The 27,877-nt window shown below is 47.0% G+C and overlaps 1 protein-coding gene across 6 annotated transcripts in view; it reads left to right on the forward strand.

Moving 5' to 3' along the window:
* LOC309516017 (ras-related protein Rab-18-B-like) overlaps positions 1-27,877 on the forward strand; it is a 43,069-nt gene that overhangs the window by 1,415 nt on the left and 13,777 nt on the right. For 4 of the 6 annotated variants that reach the window (XM_082194472.1, XM_082194475.1, XM_082194474.1 and 1 more), the window contains 7 exons: positions 627-785; positions 936-991; positions 4,115-4,176; positions 5,576-5,648; positions 7,071-7,186; positions 11,103-11,169; positions 25,749-25,819. In XM_082194472.1, coding sequence (XP_082050598.1) covers positions 627-785; positions 936-991; positions 4,115-4,176; positions 5,576-5,648; positions 7,071-7,186; positions 11,103-11,169; positions 25,749-25,819 — 604 coding nt within the window. Of the gene's footprint in view, positions 1-626; positions 786-935; positions 992-4,114; positions 4,177-5,575; positions 5,649-7,070; positions 7,187-11,102; positions 11,170-13,928; positions 14,142-25,748; positions 25,820-27,877 lie in introns of those variants that run through there. The other 2 variants (XM_082194477.1, XM_082194476.1) reach the window with 2 other exon arrangements.

The following is a 27,877-nucleotide window of genomic DNA, read 5'->3' on the forward strand; positions in this document are numbered from 1 at the left end:
AATTGTAGAGTTGGAAGGGATCCTGTGGATCTTCTAGTCTAGTGTAACCCCATGTAATACAGGAATATGCAGGTGTTCCTTATGGGGATTGAACCTGCAACTTTGGCATTATCAGCACCACGCTCTAACCCAGTGGTCAGCAACCTTTTTCAGCAAGGGGCCGGTCCACTGCCCCTCAGACCTTGTGGGGGGCCAGACTATATTTTTTTGGGGAAACGAATGAATTCCTATGCCCCACAAATAACCCAGAGATGCATTTTAAATAAAAGTCCACATTCTACTCATGTAAAAACATGCTGATTCCCGGACCATCTGCGGACCAGATTCAGAAGGCGATTGGGCCAGATCTGGCCCCCGGGCCTTACTTTGCCTACCCATGCTCTAACCAACTGAGCTACCCTGTCTGGGAAGCCTGAGTGTTGTGCCCTTTTCCCCCTTACCACTGATCAAGCAGAGCGCAGTTTTCAGATATGGAGGCAAGACTTGAGACCCCTATTTTTAGAAACTAGTCGCTGCCACAAACTAACCTCATGCAGCTCTCTAGTGCATAATGTGCACCTTGCCTAAGGAAGGGGTGGTGGTGGCGACCTATATTTATTCTGACTCCTCCTCCTCTCTCCTTCCAGTGTTTCTGGCTCAGATGTTGGGCGGGCCGCCCTTGTTTTGCTCCTGCCAAATTCCTTGCTCCGTCTGGCAACAGAGCTGGCCATGGCGCGAGAAGACGCTGGGTCACTGCCCATCCTGAAGCTACTCTTGGTCGGAGACTGCGGAGTAGGAAAATCCAGGTGCATGGGAAGTGGGGGAGGGGAGGCACACTGAGGGGGCTGGGGAGAAACTGCTCCAGCTGGAGAGAGAGAGAGAGAGAGAGAGAGAGAGAGAAGCAAGTCCCAGATTGTCTCTGCAACTCACCTCTTTCTCCTTGTCTCCACCCACAGCCTTCTGCTGAGATTCACTGAGGATCAGTTTGAGCCCTACTTGAACCCAACCATTGGTGAGCATCACCTGGCTGCCCCTGTTCTCTGGAAAGAGAGGGGGGTGGAACTTGCCCTCTGTTGTGGGCATTTGGGTTCCCCTCCATTCCTCCTTGGAAGCCCGGGATTCAAATGTCACCATCTCTTAACACAGGTCCTGTCCGCAGTTCCTGGCTTCCCTGCCCCCAAAGAACCCTGGGAACTATAGTTGCAATTCTCAGCACCCTTCACAAACTAGCATTCCCAGGATATTATTTTTTTCCAGAGGAAGACAGACGTGGGGTGCGGCTGTGCTTGACAGTCTCAATGCACTGGCTCCCGGTGGAGTACAGGATCAGGTTTAAGCTTCTGGCTTTAACCTTTAAAGCCCTATACGGCCTAGGACCCTCGTACCTATGGGACCGCCTCTCCTGGCATGTCCCAAAGAGGAACTTACAGTCTTCAAACAAAAACATCTTGGAGGTCCCAGGCCACAGAGAGGTTAGGCTGGCCTCAACTGGAGCCAGGGCTTTTTCGGCTGTGGCTCCAATCTGGTGGAACGCTCTGCCACAAGAGACTAGGGCGCTGCGGGACTTGACATCTTTCCGCAGGGCCTGCAAGACAGAGCTGTTCCACCAGGCCTTTGGCCAGGGCGCAGCCTGACTCCCTCCTTTGGCAATCTTCACAGAACTCTAGCCCAATGGTTGCCATCAAGTCGATTTGAATTAATTTTATAATGAAATAATTTTAGAATGTTGTATTATTTTATTGTTGTTAGCCGCCCTGAGCCCGGCTTCGGCTGGGGAGGGCGGGATATAAATAAAAAAATATTATTATTATTTATTAATGAGTGGCCTTAGCCAAGCTGCTGTGAGCTCAGCTCCAGCCTTCTATCTTCTGTACAGAATCATAGTGTTGGAAGGGGCACCCAGGGTCATCTAGTCCAACCCCCGCAATGCAGGAATCCTGCCCCTAGCTGTCCCTGGGTGCAGGTGTAAAAATAGTGTCCTGCTTTAACAGAGATGTTGCGGGTTATTCATTCATTCATGCATAATGTTTATTTATTCATAATATTTATAATTTTTCAAAGGGTTGTGGCTCAGTTGCCAGAGCATCTGTGTGCAGAAAGGTCCCCGGATTCAATTTTTGGTACCTCTTGGTAGGGCGGGAAAAAACTCCTGCCTGAAATCCTGGAGAGCTGCTGCCAATCTGTGTAGACATTACTGCGCTAGACTGACCAAGTCTGTGACTCGATATAAGGCAGCTTCCTAGAGCCAGCGTGGTGTAGTGGTTAAGAGCGGTGGACTCGTAATCTGGTGAACCAGGTTCGATTCCCCGCTCCTCCACATGCAGCTGCTGGGTGACCTTGGGCCAGTCACACTTCTCTGAAGTCTCTCAGCCTCACTCACCTCACCTTGTTGTGGGGAGGGAAGGGAAAGGAGAATGTTAGCCGCTTTGAGACTCTTTAGGGTAGTGATAAAGCGGGATATCAAATCCAAACTCCTCCTCCTCCTACTTCTATGTTTAAGTGTATATTTATTATGTTTCTGTTCTGCCCTTTCTCCAAGGAGTTCAAGCGGCCTACGTGGAGCTCCCCCCACACAAAGCACACCTCCTTTCATCCTCACAACAACCCTGCGAGGTGGAGAGGAAGTGGCCCAGAGGCACCCGGCAACAGCTTCCAGGGGCTGGGAGGGGATTTGAACCCTGGGTTCCCCAAACCACATCCCGCAACTTGAGTTGCTGCAACATGCTGGCAAATGTAGGAAGGCCAGGTGAAAATCAAGTGCGAGCTTCTAGCCTATGCATGCTGCAACACTAAATGTACAGTGGTACCTTGGGTTAAGTACTTAATTCGTTCCGGAGGTCCGTTCTTAACCTGAAACTGTTCTTAACTTGAGGTACCACTTTAGCTAATGGGGCCTCCTGCTGCCGCCATGCGATTTCTGTTCTCATCCTGAGATAAAGTTCTTAACCTGAGGTACTATTTCTGGGTTAGCGGAGTCTGTAACCTGACGCGTATGTAACCCGAGGTACCACTGTAAAGGCAAACTGTTTAGAAACAGAGATATTGGAACAACCACTGTTTTGGAAGCTCCTCTTTCTTTCATTTTTTATAATAATATTTTATTATTTTTCTCCAAATAAAAAGTTACATTTTCTACTCAACAAATAACTTTTTATACAGACTAGAAATGGTTTCCAGCCTCCTTTAAAAGATTCTGAATTTGTGTCTTATCAGTGCTGTCTATTCTGCCATCTCTGCAGTCACCATATTCCAACTGTTCTTCCTTGAAGGGTGTTCTCTCCTCCTTCCATTTCTGCGCATAGAGAACCACATATTACATAAATACCGTTGAGGCATCTCTTTCTGAAAGTGAAGCCTCGTTTACTAATCTGGCGTGCACAGAGTTTGAATGCGGTCGTGCGGCGCTGGGGACAATTTGTGCGTGTTCAGAGACACTTTTCCGATCGGCTGCTGCATACAGTGGTACCTTCAGGTTACAGACTCCGCTAACCCAGAAATAGTGCTTCAGGATAAGAACAGAAATTGTGCTACGGCGGCAGCGGGAGGCCCCTTTAGCTAAAGTGCTGCTTCAGGTTAAGAACAGTTTCAGGTTAAGAACGGACCTCCGGAACGAATTAAATACTTAACCTGAGGTACCACTGTACTTCGTTCCAGTCCTGGCCCTGGATCAGCGCGATCCATTTTGCCACTCATTTTGCTCCTCAGCGATGGCAAAGGGCACTCTGGGATTGTACGCTGCCTTACTGGCGCCCGAAATGCTCTCCTGCCCCAGGCCACCACCTGACTTGCAAGTCCAGGCAGGGAGACTCAAATAGAGCTATGCCTACCAGCATTAACCAGCCTCTCTGTGTGGATCATGCAAGGACAGGGAATCTCCTCCTCTGGGCCTCTTTCCTTCATAGGCCATCTTCCAGGGGCCGCATATCAGTGGAGCAGGGGCAGGGGGGTTGGAAAAGTAGGTCTGAAGAGAAACACACCACTTCTCCATCCAAACAAGCAAGAGGCCCCCTCACATTTTATTTCGATTTCCTCCTGTTGGAATTGCTATGCCTGCCACGCAGCATTCGATAAGCCCTCTCCAAAAACAGGTGGGTCTGCTCTGACGCCTCTCTTTCTCTCCTCTGTCTCTCCCCAGGTGTTGATTTCAAAGCGAAGAAGATGGTGCTTGGTGACTTTCCCGTGCAACTCGCAATATGGGTAAATAGCGCCTTTTCTCTCCGTTGGAAACCAGGCTGCTGGTACTTTTTTTCTCTTCCCATCTGGTGCTGAAGTGACTTCAAAGCAGTCCATTACAATCTAGTGCAGCCTCGTGCGATGGCCCCTCTGGAATTCGTCACACGCACAGACATACACAAGAATTTGTAAGTCTGTCTGTGCTTGGCTACCCAGAGCTCAAATACATGGCCTTTTGCACACCCTTTCAAACACGTGCTTGGGAGAGGATCCCTAACTTGGCAGAGAGAGAGAGACAGACAGATACACACAGAGAGAGGGGGGGGGGGGCCTGAAATATAGGACAAGCTTTAACAATACAGGACATGGCAGCCATTTTATTTTCTGCACACATGGGGCATGTTGTTTTTTTCCTAGTGAAAAATAAAGAAAGGCTTGGGTTTGTTTGTTTGTTTGTTTGTTTGTTTGATTGATTGATTGTTTGATTTAAAAATGGCTTTGAGAAAAAGTGAGGTGTTGTTTTGTGAGTGTAGTTCTACCTTCTAAGAAAGCAGAGCAGCAGCCATATTCAGACTAGGGTGCTAAAACTATTCGTGCCTGTACAAATAGCTCAATATAAAACTGCTGGGTCTGCTCTCCAGCAGAGCGTTTGTGTTTCAGATCTATGAGGGGAGACACTTGTGACACTTCACTAGCCTGACTCATCTCTGCTTCTTGGCCTCCCTCCTCTCCTGTAGATTCAGACTCTCTGCCAGAGACTTGCCCTGCTCACCAAACCCTGTTACCTCTTCAGCTTCCTCCTCTTCCCAGCCTTCTCCCTCCTTGTCATCCCACCACCACTCCTCGGGCTCTAAGCCCTCTTGGGGGTTCCCCAGCTAGTTCCTCCCACCATTCCGCTGCTTCCAACCAGTCTCATGACATCTCCCCAGGCCCTGTTTCCCTGGGATGTCCCTATGGAAGGCAATTGGGTCCTGGGGCTGGCAATGGCGGGGGTGTGTGTGGAGCTATTAGTTTACGTTGGTGCTAGGTAAAAGTAAAGGGACCCGTGACCGTTAGGTCCAGTCGTGGCCGACTCTGGGGTTGCGGCGCTCATCTCGCTTTATTGGCTGAGGGAGCCGGCGTACAGCTTCTGGGTCATGTGGCCAGCATGACTAAGCCGCTTCTGGGGAAACGCCGTTTACCTTCCTGCTGGAGCGGTACCTATTTATCTACTTGCACAGGCATGCTTTCGAACTGCTAGGTTGGCAGGAGCAGGGACCAAGCAACAGGAGCTCTGTTGCTGGGATTCGAACAGCCGACCTTCTGATCAGCAAGTCCTAGGCTGTGTGGTTTAACCCACAGCGCCACCCGCGTCCCTTACGTTGGGGCTACAGAGCTTTAAATGGTCTCTTTGCTCTAAACACCTTTGTTTCCCTTTCCGTAGGACACGGCAGGGCAGGAGCGATTCCGGACTTTAACTCCTAGCTATTACCGAGGTGCTCAAGGTATAATTTTAGGTACGTGGCAGGCATAGCGGGTTTGTAATTAGCAGAATTCTGAAGTGAAATGCATTGAGACAGAGGTAGATGGAAGTACACACTTTTCTCTATGGTTCGAGCTGGCACTGGCAGATGTCGAACAGCAATTAATGCTGCCTCGCGTCCATGCCTCTAAGCCAAGGGTTGGCAATGGTTGTTCTCTTGGCAGAGAGCCTCTACTTCTTGAAAAAAAATTCAGACATAAAGGCTGAAGGCGTTTCAGCTTGGCTTCCGAGACATTTCCATTTGACATTGGTTTTAGGCCATAGAGTAAATAGCCTTTCCGAGTACAGAGACCCCTCCACCCAGTTGCATTTTCACCTTGCTGAAATATTCTCACAGGTTCCTTTTAAAGTGTATGTCGGGGGGAGTTTAAAAGTTCCAAAAGCGATTCAGTCATGCAAGGTTAAACTGCAGCAATAGGTGTGCCCGTGACTTTCACAAAACCGCACTCCTTACAGTTTTGTTTATTTAAAGCATTTTTGATCTTCCTTTCACCCCAAAATACTCCCCAGAGTGGCTTGCAGATCAATAATTAAAAAAAAAAAAAACCAAGACAGTCCATGCCCTTGGGCTTACAATCTAAAGGGCATGGCACAAAAGGAAAAAGGGATGTGGAGGGTGGAAGAGGACCGTAAGCTAACTCAGAGAAGTCACATATGTCACAAAGAAGTGAACGGGAACAGGAGAGGCAAAGGTTTTCAAGCGGGCAAAGGTTGTTAAGATTGGTACAGTGGTACCTCAGGTGACATACGCTTCAGGTTACATACGCTTCAGGTTACAGACTCCGCTAACGCAGAAATAGTGCTTTAGGTTAAGAACTTTGCTTCAGGATGAGAACAGAAATCGTGCTCCGACGGCACGGCGCCAGCAGGAGGCCCCACTAGCTAAAGTGGTGCTTCAGGTTAAGTACAGTTTCAGGTTAAGAACGGACCTCCGGAACGAATTAAGTACTTAACCCGAGGTACCACTGTACTCAGAAAGCACACATTCACACCATTCACTATGGTACCACTCTGAGCAGTCATGGCTTCCTCCAAAGAATTCTGGGAGCTGTAGTTTGATAAGGGCACTGAGAGGTGTTAGGAAGGCCCCCTGTTCCCCTCGCAGAGCTGTTATTCCTAGAGTGGTTTAACAGCCAATCCCTTTTCACAGGGAACTTTGAGAACTGTAGCTCTGCAGAGCAGAATCCTTCAAGCTGATGTCACCAGCTGTCGGAATGACGTCAGCTGACTGACAGGCGAGCGTAATTTGCAGGGTGGACAGCCTCACAGAACCCCCTGACAGGCCAAGACTGGGGGGAACAGCAGCTGCTTCTCCTTCCTGTTTTGCTCTTTTCATGTGAACACAAAATGCATCTGAGTGAGGAAAGACCTGTTTGTTTTTGTCCCTCCTGACCAGTTTACGACGTCACTAAGAGGGAAACTTTTGCGGGACTGGAATGCTGGCTGCAAGAGCTGGATGTTTTCACGAAGAAAAGCGTCGTGAAGATGTTGGTGGGCAACAAAATCGACGAGGTCAGTTGGGAGCTGGGAGCCTGCTCGTTTTATTTATTTGAAAGCATTTATCTTTTTTTTAAAAAAAATAATCCCTAAGCAGTGTACAGCCTGAAAGACAAGCAAGATATCATTAGGACATTAAAACTATCTGCCACAGGGGTAAGTGCAAAGCCATGGGGGATTTGTGTATGGCATTTGTTTCTTAGAATGGTGGTGTTGCTGTTCTGGCCAGCCCCCTGTGATGAGGCATTGCAAAAAAAGATCACATTCACCTTTATTTATTATTATTCCCACACGGTCCGGCCACAACATCCTAAGCCAGGGATGAGGAACATGTAGCCTTGCAGATGTTGCTGAACTTGATCTTGCAGTTCCTGTTTTATTAGTGACACGAATGCTGAAATATACTCGGTGTTGAGAGTGGATTTCATGCTCTTTATTCAGCTCATAGTGGTGAAGAGGAAAAGGGAAGTTCCCCCAGAATGTCTGCTTTATATACATTATTTACAGAATGGGCCCCACGTGATTGGCTAATTCCAGGGTTCTCCTGTAGGCCAATCAGGCTGCGAATTCACTTCCACCTGGAGCTGGATTGGGTGGCTCCTGTGGACCAATCAGACTGCTGCATTCTGGGTCCTATTGTTCTAGGACCAATCAGACTGCTGCATTCTGAATCCTATTGTTTTAGGACCAATCAGACTGCTGCATTTTGGATCCTTTTCAACTTAGTACATAACAAATGCTAAAGAAGATGGTGGGCCTAAAGAGCAAGTGTTGCTTCTCCTGGGGCTCTAGATTACAATTGCTCATCATTGAATATTGAATTGTCGAGTTGGGTGGGACTCCAAGGGCCATCTAGTCCACCCCCCTGAAATGCAGGAATCTCAACCAGATCATACATGGCAGGTTGCCACACAACCTCTGCTTTAAAATCTCCCAAGGAAAGAGAGTCCACCACCTCCTGAGGGAGACCATTCCACTGTCGAACAGCTCTTGCCACCAGAAATTTCTTCCTGATGTTTAGTCACAATCTCCTCTCTTGTGACTTGAAGCCCTTGGTTTGGGTCCTGCTCTCTGGAACAGGAGAAAACAAGTTTTCCGCATCCTCCATGAAGATGGCTATCATATCTCTTCTCAGTCTCTTCTCCAGGCTAAACATGCCCAGCTCCTTCGACCATTCTTCATAAGGCTTGGTTTCCAGACCCTTGATCGTCTTGGTCGCCCTCCTCTCTGCACGTCCCAGCGTGTCAATATCCTCCTTAAATTGTGGTGCCCAGAGCGTATGAAAGCAGGGCTGTGTGCGCAGCAGCTAACAAATACTGGAAGAGCTGGAATACAAGAACCCACTGGGGACGTTTGGCACGCCGCTGCTTCTCGTTTGCTCATCTAGTCGTTGCTGACCAAGAATGCCTGTCCTAGGACTGCAGCCTGATGGGGCTTTTCTGCTTCCGGGTCCACAAGAGGGTCAGGGGAGAAAATATCAACAGATGCAGATGTTTCATTGGAGAGAAGGTGGAGAGCAGGTGCAGAGAGACCTGTGGTGGTGCAAGGAGGAAAAATATGGGGTTATTTGAGAAATGGGGATGCAGGAAGGAAGAAACAGGAGGAAGTGCCTGAGAGTCGGAGGTGCACAGAGGACTGTGGTTGTGCAGAGAGGATGATGTCCAGTGGAAAAAAGAGGGATGGTTTTGAGGGGGAGCATTTGCTCTGGGCTGCAGAGAGAACACAAGGAGGCTGTTGGAGAATGGATAGGTTCGAACGGAGAGCCGGCACTGTTGCCAAACGCTTCCCCATGGGAAATTGTTGAGTTGTGCGCCTCTAATTTAAAAGAAAGGGACACAGGTGGCACTGTGGGTTAAACCACAGAGCCTAGGACTTGCGAATCAGAAGGTTGGCGGTTCGAATCCCTGTGACGGGGTGAGCTCCCGTTGCTCGGTCCCTGCTCCTGCCAACCTAGCAGTTCGAAAGCACATCAAAGTGCAAGTAGATAAATAGGTACCGCTTCAGTGGGAAGGTAAATGGCGTTTCAGTGCACTGCTCTGGTTCGCCAGAAGCATCTTAGTCATGCTGGCCACATGACCTGGAAGCTGTACGCCGGCTCCCTTGGCCAATAAAGCGAGATGAGTGCCGCAACCCCAGAGTCGGTCACGACTGGACCTAATGGTCAGGGGTCCCTTTTCCCCTTTACCTAATTTAAAAGAGGCCATGTGCATTTCACGTCTGCTGATGGTTAATGCGGGCTGCCTGCAGGCCCTGGTATAGCTGACGTGCAGGCCCCGTTAATGGCTAGAGCAAAAGGATTCATGAGGCTGACAGCAATGGCTTCCAGCCTCTCTGCATCCTTCCAGAGCCTTGTCCCAGCCTGCAGGAGTCGGTCTCTTCGCTCCTGTTGTTGTTGCCTGCTTGTGCCTCCTACGCTTTGCCAGAGGCAGCAGCTGACTCCATACCTCATCTTCCTGGGAGAGACCTCTCCCTCTTGCTCTGCCTTAATGGGCAATCTGTTTAGTCTTTTGAGAGCCCCTTGTGTTTCGTTGCTGCTTTTCATATGTGTGTGTGTATGTGTGTAAATCACTGGATTTTTCTGTGGCTTCGGGGCTCCCACCCCCACAACAAGAAAAAACAGCTCACAGAGCAAAGAGACAGCCACGTCACGGCTCTTGCTGATACTGCCTGTCTTTTTCTGGCTTTTTCTTCCCTCTTGCTTCGTTGTGCATCTCTGAAGCGAATTGTTCCGTGAACAAAATATGGGCACTAAAAAACAACAACAACCGTGATTGATTCGTGGTGTGCGGCGCCTCGTCTCCCAAAGTTGTTATAAAGGCAGAGGGAAGCAAACACACAAGCAAAAGCCCCTGGGGTTGTTCGACATCCATCAGATCTTTGCTATAGCTGCGCAGGAGGCATACGTAATTTGCAGCAGGATCAAATGCAAAGGGGAAGCAGCTCTTCTGCTTGGCAGCAGAAGCTGAATTTGCACGGCACTGATTGGCACAAGGACCAGCCAGTCAAGAAGCACTTCTCCTCGTCTGGCAACGCTGATTGGCTAGCCCTCGTGTTAATCACAAAGCCAGCTGGCCATTCCCCAAGCAGTTCCACAAGTGTAAAGGGGGCGGAGAGGGGCCTTTAACAAATTACTCTGCCTAAAATTCCTTCTTGACCTCACACAATGCAGTTGGCTAGACATTCCGTGCAAAACAAATTTCACCCCAAACATTCATTAAACACATGTCAATTCCGGAGGTTATCAGTGCAGAAAGCGAGAGGTACTTGTGATATGTCCAGAATTGGCTTCAGAGGGCAGTAAGCAGGGAAGGGAATACAAGCTGTCTTCTGTCTCTCTGGATTTGAGTCCTTAATTGATGCAATTAAGACCCAGAGCAATCTCTGGGTAGCTTTGTGCATGCAAAAAAGGGAATCCCAGGCTGGCGTTTGGCTAGGTCGCAGATCGTTGTGTTTTCTGAGGCATCAGCCTCAGAAATAACAGCCCTGCTATTGTTTTATCCAGGGATGGGGGAAAGGCAATTCAAGAACCCTTGTTCTCCTCTCCCTTTCAATCACCGACAAATGAGAGGCAGAACTGCATTCATGAGCATCAGTCATCCTAATCAAGATACAGCTTATTAAATGCAATGTTTGTATCATTTGGAGAACCTTAGGAAAGATGCCCTGGGGTTTGGGCAACATAATTACTGTTGTCAATTCTGTTGCCCTGTCCCTCTTGTTCCAGCATTTGACAGTTTGGAATTTAGCAGCTAAAAACTTCAAATGCTGTCAAAACTGAGGGATGGTAGCTGAGCTGCTAAGATAATCTAGCTGGACATTTACTGATTCAGTAGGAATGCAACATCCTGATTTGGTGTGTGTGTGTGTGTGTGTGTTTATACAATCCACCACTTGGGTCCAGTGTCTGATAACATTCTCTCCCTATCTATAGACGGATCGTGAGGTAGAAAGAAAGGAAGGCTTGCAATTTGCTCAGAAACACTCCATGCTCTTCGTAGGTATGTGAAGAGAACCCGCAGAAGGGGCTGGCTGGTATACCAAGGTTGAAACGGGAATAATAATAATAATAATAATAATAATAATAATAATAATAATAATTTTATGTATACCCCAGCCACTCTGGGCAGCTTCCAGCAAAATATACAAACATACCGTATTTTTCGCCCTATAGGACACACTTTTCCCCCTCCAAAAATGAAGGGAAAATGTGTGTGCATCCTGTGGAGCGAATGCAGGCTCCTTGGCTTCAGTGATAGCAACGCGAAGCCTCTGAAGCGCAGAGGGAGCACTCCCTCCACGCTCTGGAGGCTTTGCGTTGCTTTCGCTGAAGCCTGGGTGCGAGAGGCGTCGGTGCACATTGACCCCTCTCGCTCTCCAGGCTTCAGGAAGCTATCCCCAAGCCTCGTGCGCCCGGCGGGAGGTACCGCCGGGCTCGCAAGGCTTGCGGGCAGCAGCCTGTCCTGGGGGCTGGGGTCGGGGGAAGCTCGGGCTTCCCCCGCCCCAGCCCTGAGCCTGGGGGGGGGAAATAAAATTTTTTTTCTTTATTTCCCCTCCAAAAAAACTAGGTGCGTCCAATGGGGCGGTGCATCCTATGGGGCGAAAAATACGGTAATGTCAAGCATAAAAAAACTTTCAATACGGGCTGCCTTCAGAACATATTGGAGCAGTCACCTTTCTGTTGGGCCCATCCATGTGTCTTAAAGAACAATATTGCATGCAGAAAATGAGCAGGTAAATCCATGTTGCTCTCCAAGCAAGGAAAGGGTTCACCTGCTACGTGTCTGCCTGCAAGACTGCTGTTCAAGACACAGAGATGGCAGCAGTAAAAGGAAGGAAGATCCAGCAGTGGTTCTCAACCTGTTGGTCCCCAGATGTTGTTGGACTACAACTCCCATCATCCCTGAGCTCTGGCCTTGCTAGCTAGGGGTGATGGGAGTTGTAGTTCATCAACATCTGGGGACCCACAGTTGAGAAAGGCTGCTAGAGTGAGTCAGACTCATTGCTCCATCTAGCTCAATATTGTCTACACTGAGTGGAATTGGCTGTTTGGGGATTCAGGCCAGGAACATTCCCAGTTCTTCTTGTAGGTGCAGGGTATCCTAGTTGGGGACATCTGGATTCAAAGCAGCTGCACAGCTCTTCTATTTTGTGTGTCTGTTTAGGCGATCCTATTGGCCGTGGCAACAGATTTCTCAAAATTAGCAGAACCCACAAACAAACTTCCATCAGCTCCTCCCATAAACCCCCTTGGTAAACGGCACTGTAGATGCAATTCCCTTTCACAACATTTCGACTGCGCAGAAATAAATCAAAGCATCGATTTGCCTTGTACAAAGAGAGGCCTGCTCTTTCAGGGAAATCTCTCTGCTGTTTAGTAGTTAATATTTCTTTGTACAAACATTGGCGCATTCATTCAACAAAGAAGAACCACAACAGATCTTTAACAGATCCATGATTGCTCCTTGCTTTTGCCACATTAGGCATAACTAACTAACTAACTGCACAACAGCTACTAATAGAAACCCCTTTAGGGACGTGGTCTAAACCACTGAGTCTCTTGGGCTTGCTGATTAGAAGGTCAGCAATTTGAATCCCCACAACAGGGTGAGCTCCCATTGCTCTGTCCCAGCTCCTGCCTAGCAGTTCGAAAGCACGCCAGTGCAAATAGATAAATAGGTACCGCTGTGGCGGGAAGGTAAACAGCGTTTCCGTGTGCTCTGGTATCCGTCACGGTGTCCCATTGTGCCAGAAGCGGTTTAGTCCTGCTGGCCACATGAGCCGGAAAGCTGTCTGCGGACAAACACCGGCTCCCTCAACCTGAAAGTGAAACGAGCGCCGCCACCCCATAGTCGCCTTTGACTGGACCTCACCGTCCAGGGGTCCTTTGCCTTTTTACCTTTTTAGAAACCCCTTTAGAAAATGAATGTTAAAAAAGTCTTTTCCCCTTCTTCAACTGTCCAGACTTTCCTTCCCTGCTATTTCTATACGCTGTTTCAGAATAAATTCATACATAAAAGATCAAATGAATACAAAGCCTGATTTAATTTACAAATTTACAGTAAGGCAATTGATTGGGATGCGGGTGGCGTTGTGGGTTAAACCACAGAGCCTAGGGCTTGCTGATCAGAAGGTTGCCGGTTTGAATCCCCACAATGGGGTGAGCTCCCGTTGCTCGGTCCCTGCTCCTGCCAACCTAGCAGTTCGAAAGCACATCAAAGTGCAAGTAGATAAATAGATGCCTGCTCCGGCGGGCAGGTAAACAGTGTTTCCATGCGCTGCTCTGGTTCACCAGAAGCGGCTTAGTCATGCTGGCCACATGACCCGGAAGCTGTATGCCGGCTCCCTCAGCCAATAAAGCGAGATGAGTGCCACAACCCCAGAGTCGGCCACGACTGGATCTAATAGTCAGGGGTCCCTTTACCTTTAAGGCAATCGATGGGCCCTGCATTCCTATGGCTCCTGGGAGGCTTCCCCAGGTGGGAGTCATAGGAGCCCCAGATAACTGTTCTTCATAACTTCTGTGCTGATTTGCTGTCTGATTTCCGCCTACTGCATCCCCAGTTAAGTTTAAATACAGAAGTGGGAGCAATGAGTTAAGAGGGGATCTTCCCCTTGCATTGGGGACTGCTGAAGTTTAACAGCTTGTATTTAGTATTTTTGGTGCCTAGTACTAACGCCACTCTGAATGCAAACTGAAACTCTGCAATGCCTAGGTCTTCACATTTCAAGCAGTGCCTTGCTGTTTGTTTTTGCCTAGAGACCAGTGCTAAAATGAAGGATGGCGTGGAAACTGCCTTTGAGGAAGTCGTGATAAAGATCCTGCAAACACCAGAACTTTGGAACATCAGAAACAAAGGCGTTGTGCTGGCGCCTGAGAGCAGAGCCGCTAATACAGCCGACGCCTGCAGTGGGCATTGTTCTGTTGCTTAAAACCCGCCGGCTTCAAATAAAATAGCTCAGGTCCAACATACTTAAGAAATGGACTCCTACCTGCTATCACAAGAAAATGGGCCATAAGGAGATAAGGATATAAGGAGAAAAGCTGGGGCCACCACAGCTGTGTTGGGTTTTCTTTTGATGAGAGTGTGTCGGAGGCTTACGGTGGATATGCAATATCTGGGGATTTACAAATAATACTGGTAAAGGAATTGGGGAACAGGTACCTCAAGCAAGCAGCGCAGCAGCTAATGCAAAGGGGACCCCACGTGCAAAGACACTTTCACCTGTTTGTGTCTCTTGCAAGCACAGAACACCTCTGCTCCTGCTTCTTGCCAGCTCTAAAATGGGCTCCGCCTTTTCCAATGATGGAAACCTCCTTCAAAATGACAGAGAGATTCAAAGCTAACAGAGAAACCCCCCACCTACCCAGTGACCATCTCCTAACCTCATTAGCGCATTATGATGCACTTGAAGAAGCGTCTCCACCCCCATCATGCAGCCCAGATACTTGAGGTCCAGCTCCAAGTTCCCTCACTGTGAGAAGTGAGGTTGCAGGGAACCAGGCAGAGGGCCTTCTCGGTGGTGGCGCCCACCTTGTGGAACGCCCTCCCATCAGATGTCAAGGAAATAAACAACTGCCTGACTTTTAAAAGACATCTGAGAGCAGCCCTGTATAGGGAAGTTTTAATGTTTGATGCTTTATCGTAAAAGTTTTTAATATTCTATTGGGAGCCGCCCAGAGTGGCTGGAGAAACCTAGCCAGATGGGCGAGGTATAAATAATAAATTGTTGTTGTTGTTGTTGTTAATCAACAGCAATTCTGGGCTTTTAGCAGACAGTCTGGGGACAAAGGAAAATGCCTAAATTGCTCGATTTAGGGCAGTGCAGGTGGTTCCATTGCAAAGGGCATCGAGCTGAGGGGGTGCAGAATAATATTAAATAGGAAAGGAATTGTTGGAGAAATAAGAAATAATGGGGGGGGGGGTAGGGTGCCAAATTTTGTCCTCGCTAAGGCACCATATTACCAGAGTCCGTCCCTGATTACACGGAGTGAGATCCTTGGTCTACCTCATGGGTAGGCAAACTAAGGTCCGGGGGCCAGATCCCGCCCAATCGCCTTCTCAATCCAGTCTGGGAATCAGCGTGTTTTTACATGAGTAGAATGTGTCCTTTTATTGAAAATGCATCTCTGGGTTATTTGTGGGGCCTTCCTGGTGTTTTTACATGAGTAGAATGTGTGCTTTTATTTAAAATGCATCTCTGGGTTATTTGTGGGGCATAGGAATTCATTCATTCCCCCCCCCCCAAAAAATAAAGTCTGCCCCCCCAAGGTCTGAGGGACAGTGGACCAGCCCCCTGCTGAAAAGGTTTGCTGACCCCTGGTCTACCTCATTCAGTGGTGTCTGCATTGAGAGGTTGTAGGCTATCCAGGGTTTCCAATATCAAGGATTGAACCCGGAACATTCTGCATGCAATGTGTGTGCTCCAGCGATGATGTATGGCCTGCCAAAATCTTGCTAAGAAAAAAAATGCTCACTCGGAAGTAACAATGCAATCATTGTTCCAGGTTTGCAAAATGGAGGCATACAGATAGAGAGCTCTGGGCTCAAAGCCTGGGGTGTTTACCACCCATTCAGGAGATACTGTAAAAACCTTTTTGCTCCAAAGGTTGGTGGGTTAGAGGGCTAGTTGTTCTGTTTATTACTGGTTTCCCCCCGGTTTTTTCCATGATTTTGGGTTGATTTTATTGTATCTGATCATTTTATGTATTTTTTAATCCCTCTTTCCCCCCCCCTTCCATTGTTATCCCCCTTGGATGTTCTGTTTTGAACAGGAAATGGGGGTATAAGGTATTAATAAAAAAAATAAGCAAACAAAAGTCATTTATTGCTAAGATTCATATGCCATGCTTCAGAGTCAATTGGCATTTCCAGGCTGGCTAGCAAAAGAATGAAACTCAAAGCAGCATCAAACTCCAATCAAGGAGAAGAATAGAATCATAGAATCGTAAGGTTGGAAGGGGTCACGAGAGTCGTCGAAACCAACCCCCTGCAAAGCAAGAATCTTTTCGTCCAACGTGGGGCTCAAACTCACAACCCTGAGATTAAGAATCTCATGCTCTACCGATTGAGCTATCCAGGTGTTATTATATCCAGTGCTATTTTTCTATTACTATTATTATTATTATTATTATTATTATTATTATTATTATTATTACCCAGCCCTTCCCAGCCAAGACCGGGCTCACCACCGGGCTAACACCAAATATCAAAACGATTGAAATACAGCTAAAAAAACAAGATTAAAATATAACATTAAAAAATTAAAATGCAGCTTCATTACAGTGGAAACTTAATCAAAAACTTTTTGGGGGATAAAAACGTCAAGTCTTCACCAAGGCTAACTATCCAGACTGGTCCTACATGGGCCACAAAAAAGCCAGGGAAGTCCCTAGATAGGAGTTCCAAAACAGAAGGAGAAAGGAAAAAAGAAAGGGGTAGGGGATCCAGTTGATTCCAAGCCAAAGGCCAGGCGGAAAGAAATCAGATTCCTCAGGGCCCTGGTCTCATGAGACAGAGTGTTCCACCAGGCCGGAGCCAATGTTGAAAAGGCCCTGGCTCTGGTTGAGGCTAATCTAACTTCCTTAGGGCCCAGGACCTCTAAGGTGTTGTTATTTATGGACCTTAAGGTGCCGGAACTCACCACGAGTGCCTCCCTTGTTCTCATATAATGGCAATGGTACCCACCTGAGAGGTGCTGGAACTGAGTTCTGACGAGTTCTGGCTTGTGGGGGGGGGGAGCCCTGATTATAGGTTATGTTGTTGGTGTTGTTTAGTTGTTTAGTCGTGTCCGACTCTTTGTGACCCCATGGACCAGAGCACTCCAGGCACTCCTATCTTCCACTGCCTCCCGCAGTTTGGTCAAACTCATGCAGGTCGCTTTGAGAACACTGTCCAACCATCTCATCCTCTGTCGTCCCCTTCTCCTTGTGCCCTCCATCTTTCCCAACATCAGGATCTTTTCCAGGGAGTCTTCTCTTCTCATGAGGTGGCCAAAGTATTGGAGCCTCAGCTTCATGATCTGTCCTTCCAGTGAGCACTCAGGGCTGATTTCCTTAAGAATGGATAGGTTTGATCTTCTTGCAGTCCATGGGACTCTCAAGAGTCTCCTCCAACACCATAATTCAAAAGCATCAATTCTTCAGTGATCAGCCTTCTTTATGGTCCAGCTCTCACTTCCATACATCACTACTGGGAAAACCATAGCTTTAACTATACGGACCTTTGTTGGCAAGGTGATGAATACCTCAGAGAAGCTATAAGCTATGTCGTGCAGGGCCACCCAAGATGGACAGGTCATAGTGGAGAGTTTTGACCAAACGTGTTCCACCTGGAGCAGGAACCGGCAAGCCACTCCAGTATCCCTGCCAAGAAAACTCCATGGACAAAGACAACAGGCATTATAGCTTATAATATCCCGTTACTGGTTATATCTCAATATTCCTATTCTCCAGTAGGAAAGGACATATCCCTGGCAGAAGATAAAATGGGGGCACGAACCTTTCAACTGCTGGGACTCAGAGCTGGGGGTAGAGGGAAAACAGTCTTTGACATATTTCCTCTTCGGAGTTTGCTCCAGGGCTGTGGAGCCACTGTGCCTCAGATGGTTGAATGAGAGCTGAGCTCGGATGAAGCATGTCTTTTTTACGCCACTGAACTCCAGGAAGAGGCACGGCAGCTGGTTCTGCTAAAAACACGCACATTCACCTTTTATCTCTGTTAGTTGCTGGTGCAAGAGCTCTGAGTCAGCGCCTCGCCAAGCTTTGCTAAGCTAGCTCTGGATTTTGTTGGACAGTTCCTCCTCTGGTCCAGGCCTCCTGGCAAAGATTGCCACCACCTGGTAGTTCTGCTGGACAGCTCCCAGTCCTACTCCAGCCACCAGTGTCGAAGCAATGATTCTTCAACATCAACTTTGTTGGACTGGTCATGTTGTGCGGATGCCTGATTATCGTCTTCCAAAGCAACTACAGTGGTACCTCGGTTTACATACCCTTCAGGTTACATACGCTTCAGGTTACAGACTTCACTAACCCAGAAATAGTGCTTCAGGTTAAGAACTTTGCTTCAGGATGAGAACAGAAATCGTGCAGCGGCAGCACAGCAGCAGCAGGAGGCCCCATTAGCTAAAGTGGTGCTTCAGGTTAAGAACAGTTTCAGGTTCAGAACGGACCTCCGGACCGAATTAAGTACTTAACCCAAGGTACCACTGTACTCTATTCCAGACTTAAAAATGGAAAGCATAATGCGGGTGGTCAACAAAAGAGGTTTAAAGACAAGGCAAATCTTAAAATATGTAGTATAAACACAAATGGAAACACTGGTCTGCGAGTGCTCCAACTGGAGAACAGCCTTTACCAAAGGTGTCATGGGCTTTGAAGACACGCGAACTCAGGACAAAAGGGAGAAATATGCTAAGAGGAAGGCTGTGGTCTAAACCACTGAGCCTCTTAGCCTTGCCAATCAGAAGGTCAGTGGTTCGAATCCCCATGACGGGGTGAGCTCCCATTGCTCTGTCCTAGCTCCTGCCAACCTAGCAGTTCGAAAGCATGCCAGTGCAAGTAGATAAACAGGTACCACTGGGGGGGGAGATAAACAGTGTTCCATTGCGCCAGAAGTGGTTTAGTCATGCTGGCCACATGACCCGGAAAACTTTCTGTGGACAAACACCAGCTCCCTTGGCCTGAAAGCGAGATGAGCGCTGCAACCCCATAGTCTCCTTTGACTGGACTTAACCGTCCAGGGGTCCTTTACATTTTACCTTTACCTTACATGCAAATATGTGTAACTGAGCCCCAGTGCCATATTTTATATGAAAAGCAGCTACAGAAAATCATAAATAAAATCATGCTTGGAGCAAATAGTTGACTTTCTTTTGTTACTGCTCATTTCAACGTGTTTTTAGTGAACACTGCCTGTTGACTGTTCTGACACTTGATTGATTTTTATCTGCTCTTTTTCTCTTGCTGTTATTTATTTACTTTTTTAAAAAGCCGGGGGTGTGTGTTGCACAGTCAAAAGTTCTCTTCCTCCAAATTTGCTTTCTCCAATTTTGCAACAATACATCTTTATTATTATTGTTGTTGATCGCTTCAAGTGTTATATGCAGAAAAATGGGCTATAACTTGGAAAAAAATAAAACAAACGAACCAAGTGAGGAGAAAAAAACATAATTCAGTTGTCCCTAAAGCTGTCTGAAGGCAAAATAAATTATTTTCTTAGCACAGAAATTAATGTGGGGAACACAAGACCGTGCAATACTGTGACAGGCAGTATTATAACCAGCTCCAGAACGTGTTCAGAGATAATTGTATTTCTAATCTAAACACATTCCCCCAGTGTATGTTGATTATTTAGTTTTTCTGCCAAAACAACCCATTTCTAATATATATACATAAAATGTAGGCAAAAGACCTCCAACTCTATGGTAGTTAGTAAATGCTACCGGATGCTAGCCAGATGCTCTCCAGATAAAACTCGAATCAGCAGGAGGAGTCTGGGTTCAATATTGGTGTTCAGATGTTTCTCCCACAAGCTGCTATGATTTATGGAGTCGAAAGCGGCAAATAAATCAATAAATGCAGCAGAGACAACTTGTTCTTCTTGTTGCCGGTATACTTCCTGCTAATACGATTTGGTCCCTTGTTCTCCACGCAGAATTTTGTTTGCATGTAGCCAGTCTGTTAGTTTTCCTAATAAATGCTAGGCATATAGCTCTGTTTTGTGTTCTGCTTTTCGATTTGTCACGGCCTTTGGCTAGCACAACAATAAAGCTCTTTGTTACCAAATATAAAACAACACAAGGGGGCAAACGGATGCTTGGTTTTTATTTATTTATTTTGAAATTTATCCTCGGGTGTTTGGAGCACTGCTTTAAATCCAGGCTATTGTTCTTTTCCAATTCCGTTCATGACGGACAAGTTATCCCCCTTTGTCTGTTCTCTGTCCTTTAAAGCCTTTTCCTTCCATGGGCAGAATGCAGAGCAAGGTGGACCCATGTCAGGCTCCAGGAAATCACCTTCCTCCCCTGACCCCGCCATGGCAGTAGATAAGCAGAACAAAGGAAAATGACTCTTCTTACCAGTTAGAAACTTTAATAATCACAGCGAGAGAACAAAGAACCCATCTCTTAGAAATGGCGGTGCTCCCAATTAAGGATTCCACCCTCTTCCATCCCTATTAATCCACATCACTCCTACATCTTGCAGTCTGAGCTTGTACCCTCTGTGCTTCCTGTTCTGCCCCTTTCTGATCTCTTCTTGACCTTGGGGAGAGCGGAGGAATGCTTTCCAGAGACAGTGAATCTGTTAACCCCATCTCTCCCAGTGTTTCTTCTGCTAGATGTTCCCCATCCAGTATTTCCCAGCTTCTGCCTTCTGATCTATGCCCCTCTGCAAACCACTGTTCCAAATCTATGTTGTCCTCCTGCTCCTGGGAAGATTCAGGATCCGGATCAGGAGGAGGGGGAGGCTTCCCACCATTCCTCCTGAGTGTAGCCCTCCTCAACACGGTCCCTGACAACCCATTTCTTTGACCCAGCATTGCACTTCTCATGCGCCAGCCTTCCCCGGGTATCTCACCTGGGCGGCGCAGTCTCACCTGGCAGCATCTAAAGGCTCTTGGGAGTTTGTGTTGCCATCCTTCCCGCTTATGGCATTTCACAGCCGATGATGTCACAGCTGTGGCATCTATGACAACAAGTGGGAGGTGGTCTTCAGAAGCTAATCCCCCCAGCTTTGCCTTTTTGACTTGGGACCTGGCAGTGGTGGGCTTGTGCCAAGATGAGCAGCTTTGATGTCTTGACATTCCCTGTGGTGGTTGCCAATTCTAGGCAAAGAATCGCCTGTACAAGGAATCAGTCCCGTACTGGTGAATATGTGTTTCGTGGCAAAAAAGAACTGGGTAGGCTTAACTTCTTGCAATCCTAAACCTGCTGAGTACAATAACTGTGCTGGGTGATCCTATGAATGCTTGCTTAGAAGTTGTAAGCCCCTGTGCGGGTCCCGAGGGTTAACCGTGCAGCAAGGTCCAAGTCCAGTCCGAGGTCAAGGGTGCAGTATGGACTGTCCATCAAAGCTGAAGCGGGGTCCAAGGCAGGGGGTCAGGTGAGGTCAGGAACTCTGGCAGAAGAGAAGGACAGGGTGCAGGCAGGAACAGGCTACCAACAAAGTTGCTCCTGCAACCTGGGACTGGGGCTGGCTGGCTTTTATCTGCCCCGAGGCATAGGGCGGCCCCGGTCCACAGGTGACTCACCTCTCCTGGCCTGGAGGCGAGCACTCCTCCTGCGGGAACTTAGTTCCTTCCGCCTCTCTGCCCTGAGCCTCTGCAACTCAGGAGAGGCTGGAGGGTTACCAGACCCAGAGGCAACCTCAGCTTCCTCTGACGGGGCTGAGAGTGGAGCACCTGCAGGCAATGGGTCCTCCATCACCCCAGGAGCCAGAGCAGACTCAGCTGGTGCTTGCACCTAAGGATCCAGCACAGGTGAGGACCCTTCAGGCTGAGGCCCCAGCCCCGGCTCAGCTGGTTCTGGAGGCGGGGACTCCTGTGCAGGCTGGGATTCCTCAGGTTCAGCCTCTGAGTCCGAATCCCAGGCCATCACACCCCCACTCTGTTCAATCGAGGGTTCTCCAGCATGCATAGAAATGTAGATTTAAAAGTTGGAAGAGATGCAAGATTCAAAAGATCCGCCCACCGGCTGAAAGCCAGGAGCATCGATATAAAGCCAGCCCTTGACAGCTCGGCGGGCGCTATCCAGACACCATAGTGTTGCAAGCATGTGCTTGCCAGAAAAGAGCCTACTGGCTGGAGCCTGCTGAAGATTTACATCTCACAGAGCTGTGATAGAAGTTTGATTTATTGCGGTGGTTTGGTTTTCCAGATTGCTTTGTTTCATTCTGTGTTATATGAATCGTAGAGTTGGAAGGGGCCACGAGAGTCATCTAGTCCAACTCCCTGGAAGGCAGGAATTTTTTGCCCAGCGTTGGGCTCGAACCCACCAACCTGAGATTAACTGACTCATGCTATATATAATTTAGAGCATTTGCACCCTGCTCTTCATACAATTGGAACCAGACAGTCGCTCCCTGCAGGCTTACAATCTAAACAAAGAAAAAGACACACAAGGTAAAAGGGAAAGGGAGGGCAGAGAAAAATAAAAAGGCACACCAGTTTTCTGAACAGTTGTTCCTATAATGACCTGACTGCACAGTTCAGGGGCAGTAGGTGCTTGATGGAGCCAGGCCTCCAACAAAGTGATTGAAATGAACCCTGCTTCCTATATCTCCAACTGAGGCAGTCTGATTGAATAGCTGCCTCAGAGAGAAAGAGGGAGAGAGTTGTATCTTACACTGCAATTGATAACAAAAGAGCTCCAGATGACTCGAGTAATAATAATAATAATAATAATAATAATAATAATTTATTATTTGTACACCGCCCAACTGGCTGGGTTTCCCCAGCCACTCTGGGCGGCTTCCAAAAAAGATGAAAAATACATTAAAATGTCACACATTAAAAGCTTCCCTGAACAGGGCTGTCTTCAGAAGTCTTCTAAATGTTAGGCAGTTGTTTATCTCTTTGACATCTGATGGAAGGGTGTTCCACAGGGTCGGCGCCACTACCGAGAAGGCCCTCTGCCTGGTTCCCTGTATTTTGCTTCTTGCAATGAGGGAACCGCCAGAAGGCCCTCGGCGTTGGACCTCAGCGTCTGGGCAGAATGATGGGAGTGGAGAGTAAGCGAGCCAGGCCACTTGTAGATAAATTTATTAATTTAAAACCATCTGTATGCTTCCCCTTGCTTTCCTAAAGATTCCAGGGCAGCTCACAGCAAGTGTAAACACCCCGTCAAACACAAACTCAAAAAGCTCAGTTGAAAACACTTAAAGCAGAATAGAGTAATAGAAACAAATGACACCAGTAGGTGACATAGCTAAGCCTGGCAGGACAACTCACCCTGTGGTATTAACCCCTTCATGCATTAATTAGAATTAAGCATGTTGGCCTTATGAGGCTGGTTATCCAACAATCTGCATGTTTAGTTCTCATTTTTGACCTCTCACAAGTTATTGAAACGCAGATCACCCATAATATCCTATTATGACATGAACTGAATTACTGCAACAGCACCATGTGTTATTTAGATGGTTGGATATATTGTTACACACTCCCAAATTCCTCAAGCGATGAGAATGCCCACACGTTTCAGAAGGATATTGTAGAAGTGAAGAATTAGTTAGATTCAAAAGATGCCTTTTACACCTCTTAACAGTTACTCCTCCTGGGATGCGTCCTTAAGAAATACATATACTTAATGGCAAATCTGTTGAACAGATTTTAATTGCCAAATACCGGAAACGAAATCCATATTCTTGAGAAATGGTCGCCTAAAGCTTGGCATGCCATGCTTATGAGCAAATTAACAACATGGAGGAAGCCTGTGGAAGGAGAACCTCAGTGCAGTTTGTCAGCTTCAGAAACAATGTTCAATATTTATTTAGCCCCGGAATAAAAGGAAGCCCAATTAAAATATTGGGGCTGGAGTTTTAGAGCTGGTGTAATTCAATTTTCTGTTCTGTTCTTTACTTTTCATTATACTTACTGATGGCGAATGGGTTGTCATTTTGTCTGCTTTGCCCCATATTTATGGGTTTTACAGATAAGTTAGTTAGGGCGCCTAGGTTTGCTTCCATTTGAATGAGAGGGAGACTGAAGGCAAAGGCTGCTGCAGTTCCGAGGAAGAAGAGCAAAATCCAAAGGCTGTTGAATTGCCTTATCAAAAGCCCTATCAGACTCTAACCATCAAGGCAGAAGTGAAGGTTGAGGAGCAACAAGGGTGGTTGCCCAGGAAGGTACAAAGACAAGGAAACGTTTCTTGACGTTCTTTTTTATTTCAATCTTTACAGAGAGAGGCTATAGAACCCAGCCTCTTGGATAATTGCCTCTGGTCTATTTTGGGGGGAATCATGCAACGTGTTTATGTTTTTTCACTATGGTAACTATACGTTGGAATAATAAAATAAATAATACAATTTTATTTATATCCTGCCCTCCCCAGCCAGAGCCGGGCTCAGAGCAGCTAACAACAGTAAAATAATACAGCATTCTAAAATCAGTTCATTATAAAATCAGTTCAAATCAAATTAATGGCAACCATTGGGCTAGAGTTCTGTGAGGATTGCCAAAGGAGGGGGTCAGACTGTGCCCTGGCCAAAGGCCCGGTGGAACAGCTCTGTCTTGCAGGCCCTGCGGAAAGATGTCAAGTCCCGCAGGGTCCTAGTCTCTTGTGACAGAGCGTTCCACCAGATCGGAGCCACAGCTGAAAAAGCCCTGGCTCTAGTTGAGGCCAGCCAAACCTCCCTGTGGCCTGGGACCTCCAAGATGTTTTTGTTTGAAGACCGTAAGCTCCTCCGTGGGACATACCAGGGGAGGCGGAATCCAGAATCTGTTCTGGATCGAGTAGAATTTCAGTGGCAATTACTTCCTGACTCCAAACACAGTGATCGATCAGCTCCTGTACACGTACAAAAAGCTTTCCTGCAACCCCCTCAAAAGACAAACTTATGTGGGGCACCTCAGACAACACCAGTAGTTGTCCTCGATGCTGCAGAAGAGAACAAAACATCCAGGAGGAGTTGCAAGAAGGATGAAATCCTTCATACATTTATATTGAGCTCCATGAGGCTCTTAGCTCCAACAACTGTTCACTATTCAAGATTTACAGCTGTCATTAGCAATATTCTGTTTTCCTACTTGGTTTTGCTAACAGCCAGTGGGCGTTTATGTGCAGGGCGAAAGTCAGCGAGAGAGTGTATAGAAAAAAGCAGGATAATTGAAATAATTGAAATAATTTTTTATTTGATTTTCAAGACTATAAACTGAATCTCCTGGCTTTCTCCCCCATCCTTTCCATAGGCCCTATTAATCCTATTTTCAACTGCATATCATTACTTCTCCAAATTTTTTGATCTTTCTAAGTTATCCATACATACTGTTACATTACAATGGTATTTAAAATCCTGCCAGTGTTTTAACCTGCTTACAATAATCTCGTACAGTGGTACCTCTGGTTACGTACTTAATACGTTCTGGAGGTCTGTTCTTAACCTGAAACTGTTCTTAACCTGAAGCACTACTTTAGCTAATGGGGACTCCTGCTGCCGCTGCACTGCCGCCGCACAATTTCTGCTCTCACCCTGAATGTACTTATTCTGGATCTATAACCTGAAGTGTATGTAACCTGAAGCCCGAGGTACCACTGTATATGCATTATAAACTTTTCCCATTCTTTTCTAAAGAACTTGTCTTCTTTGTTCCTGAGCTTCCCAGTTAATTTTGACATTTGGGCATAGTCCATCAACTTGGTTTGCCATCCGTCTCAGGGTTATCTCTTCTTTTCACCTCTGGGCTAATAACATCCGTGCAGCTGTTGTCGCGTACATAAACAGTTTCTTTTCTGGTCTTTTGGAATCTCGGTGCCCGGAAAAGCCTTGTAGACTAGATCAGGATATTTGAAGGCAATATGCGTGGGAGCAGAGATCCATTTCTACCCTTTTGAAAACACTCGTTTTCTCCTCTCCCGGCAGCTAGAAGTCACGTGGATAGTAGACCTCCGGAGGCCAAGACTCACCTCTACTTCAAGGTTTCCAAGATACAGGTACATGAGCTTTCCCTTTGCAATTGGTGCTGATGTTGGGCATAAAGTTAGACCATTTAAAGGTAAAGGTAAAGGGACCCCTGACCATTAGGTCCAGTCGTGGCCGACTCTGGGGTTGTGGCGCTCATCTTGCTTTACTGGCCGAAGGAGCCAGCGTACAGCTTCCAGGTCATGTGGCCAGCATGACTAAGCCGCTTCTGGTGAACCAGAGCAGTGCACAGAAATGCCATTAACCTTCCCGCCAGAGTGGTACCTATTTATCTACTTGCACTTTGACGTGTTTTCGAACTGCTAGGTTGGCAGGAGCAGGGGCTGAGCAACGGGAGCTCACCCCGTCGTGGGGATTCGAACCGCCGACCTTCTGATCAGCAAGTCCTAGGCTCTGTGGTTTAACCCACAGTGCCACCCGTGTCCCTCTTACCGTTTAGGTGTAAGCAAATGCAACTAAAAAACCCGATCCTTTCAAAAGGCAGGGCACAAAGCTTGCGCTTTGCTCATCACTTTTCTGCTTCTGATCAAACCCTACGCAGCTTTTCATGCCATCTGGTTCCAAACATCCCTTTGGCCTTGAACTGGTCTTTGACTGCAATAAATTATTATTATTATTATTATTATTATTATTATTATTATTATTATTATTATCTCTTTGGCCTCCCAAAGCACATGTCTAAAACCCTGCAGGAAGGAAAACAGGTGGAATCTGGAGTGGGGAATCAGCAGGTTGGGAAAGGTTAACTTCTGTTCTCCATGCTTCCCCCCCTCCCCCCCAAGCCTTTTTTTAACTGAAAAATGAGGTGGAACATTTAGGGAGAATGGGATGTGCTTATTTTTATTTTAAAAATATATTCAGGGCCCCTCCAGCTTTTTATCTGGGAACAATCTATGGAGTTAGGCTGTTTTGCGGTTGCATATGTAATAAAACTACACCAAGTTTATGGGTGTTTTTGAAAGTATGGGCAGAATTGTTTCATTGCGTATTTAAATCATGTGTAATTAGTTTTTATATGTACTGTATTTTTCTGCATATAAGACGATTTTTTATTATTAAAAATGTTAAAAATTGGTGGTTGTGTTATACATGGATAGTGCAATGGGGGGTGGCCGATTGGTGGCATCATGAGCAGGAGATTGTCTGTGGTGATTGGGCAGGTGATTGGTGGCTGCGACAAGGCCTTCTGACGATTGGCTGCTGCTGCGGCAATTGGGCGGGTGGTTGGTGGTTGTGCCAAGGCCTGCTGGCGATTGGCTGCTGCTGCGGCAATTGGACAGGCGATTGGCAGCTTCTGGCGACGATTGGTGGCTTCGGCGAGGCATGCGATTGGCAGTGGCGGTTAGGCGTATGAGCGATTGGTGGCAATCCCCCCCCCCAGAAAAGTTCAACAATTGTGGGCAATCTCTCCCCATTTCCTTAATTTGGGGTCCCAAAAATAGGGGTCATTTTATACAAATGGGGGGGTGTTATACACGGAAAAATACAGTAATTGGTTTTACATTTGTAAACACTTAGAAGCTCATTTTGGCAAGGAAGCGGTATATAAATCAATAACACATAACATAATACATGTGACTAAGCAGAGAAGAAAAAGAACCGGGTTAATAAACAAGAAATCCAAAGGGTGGAATAGAGACACAAATGATCTGGTTTCCCTCAACACCAGGAAAAACGTGAGTTCTAAAGGGAACATCTGAAATGCATTGCATTCCTTTGAAATAAAGGAGACAAGTAGGTGAGGTGTTTTAGCATACCATCTGAATGGTTTTGCGGTTTGTTTTTGCTTTTTAAAAGTACAGTGGCACCTTGGTTCTCAAACGCCTTGGTACTCAAACAGCTTGGAACCCAAACACTGCAAAGTGTTCCAGTTTGCAAACTGTTTTTGGAAGCCAAACATGCTCTGTTTTGAGTGTTACGCTTCCGATTTGAGTGCCACGCTTCTGTTTTGAGTATTATGCTGAGCTCTGTCTGTTTTTGCTATTTATTTTGTGTTTTTGTTTTCGCGGCTCTTTTTTGTGTGTTACTGTGTGGAACCCGGTTCAGCTACTGATTGATTGACTGTGTGA

Source organism: Podarcis vaucheri (genome assembly GCF_965113315.1).
Source record: "Podarcis vaucheri genome assembly, chromosome: 13".
NCBI classification, from domain to species: domain Eukaryota; kingdom Metazoa; phylum Chordata; class Lepidosauria; order Squamata; family Lacertidae; genus Podarcis; species Podarcis vaucheri.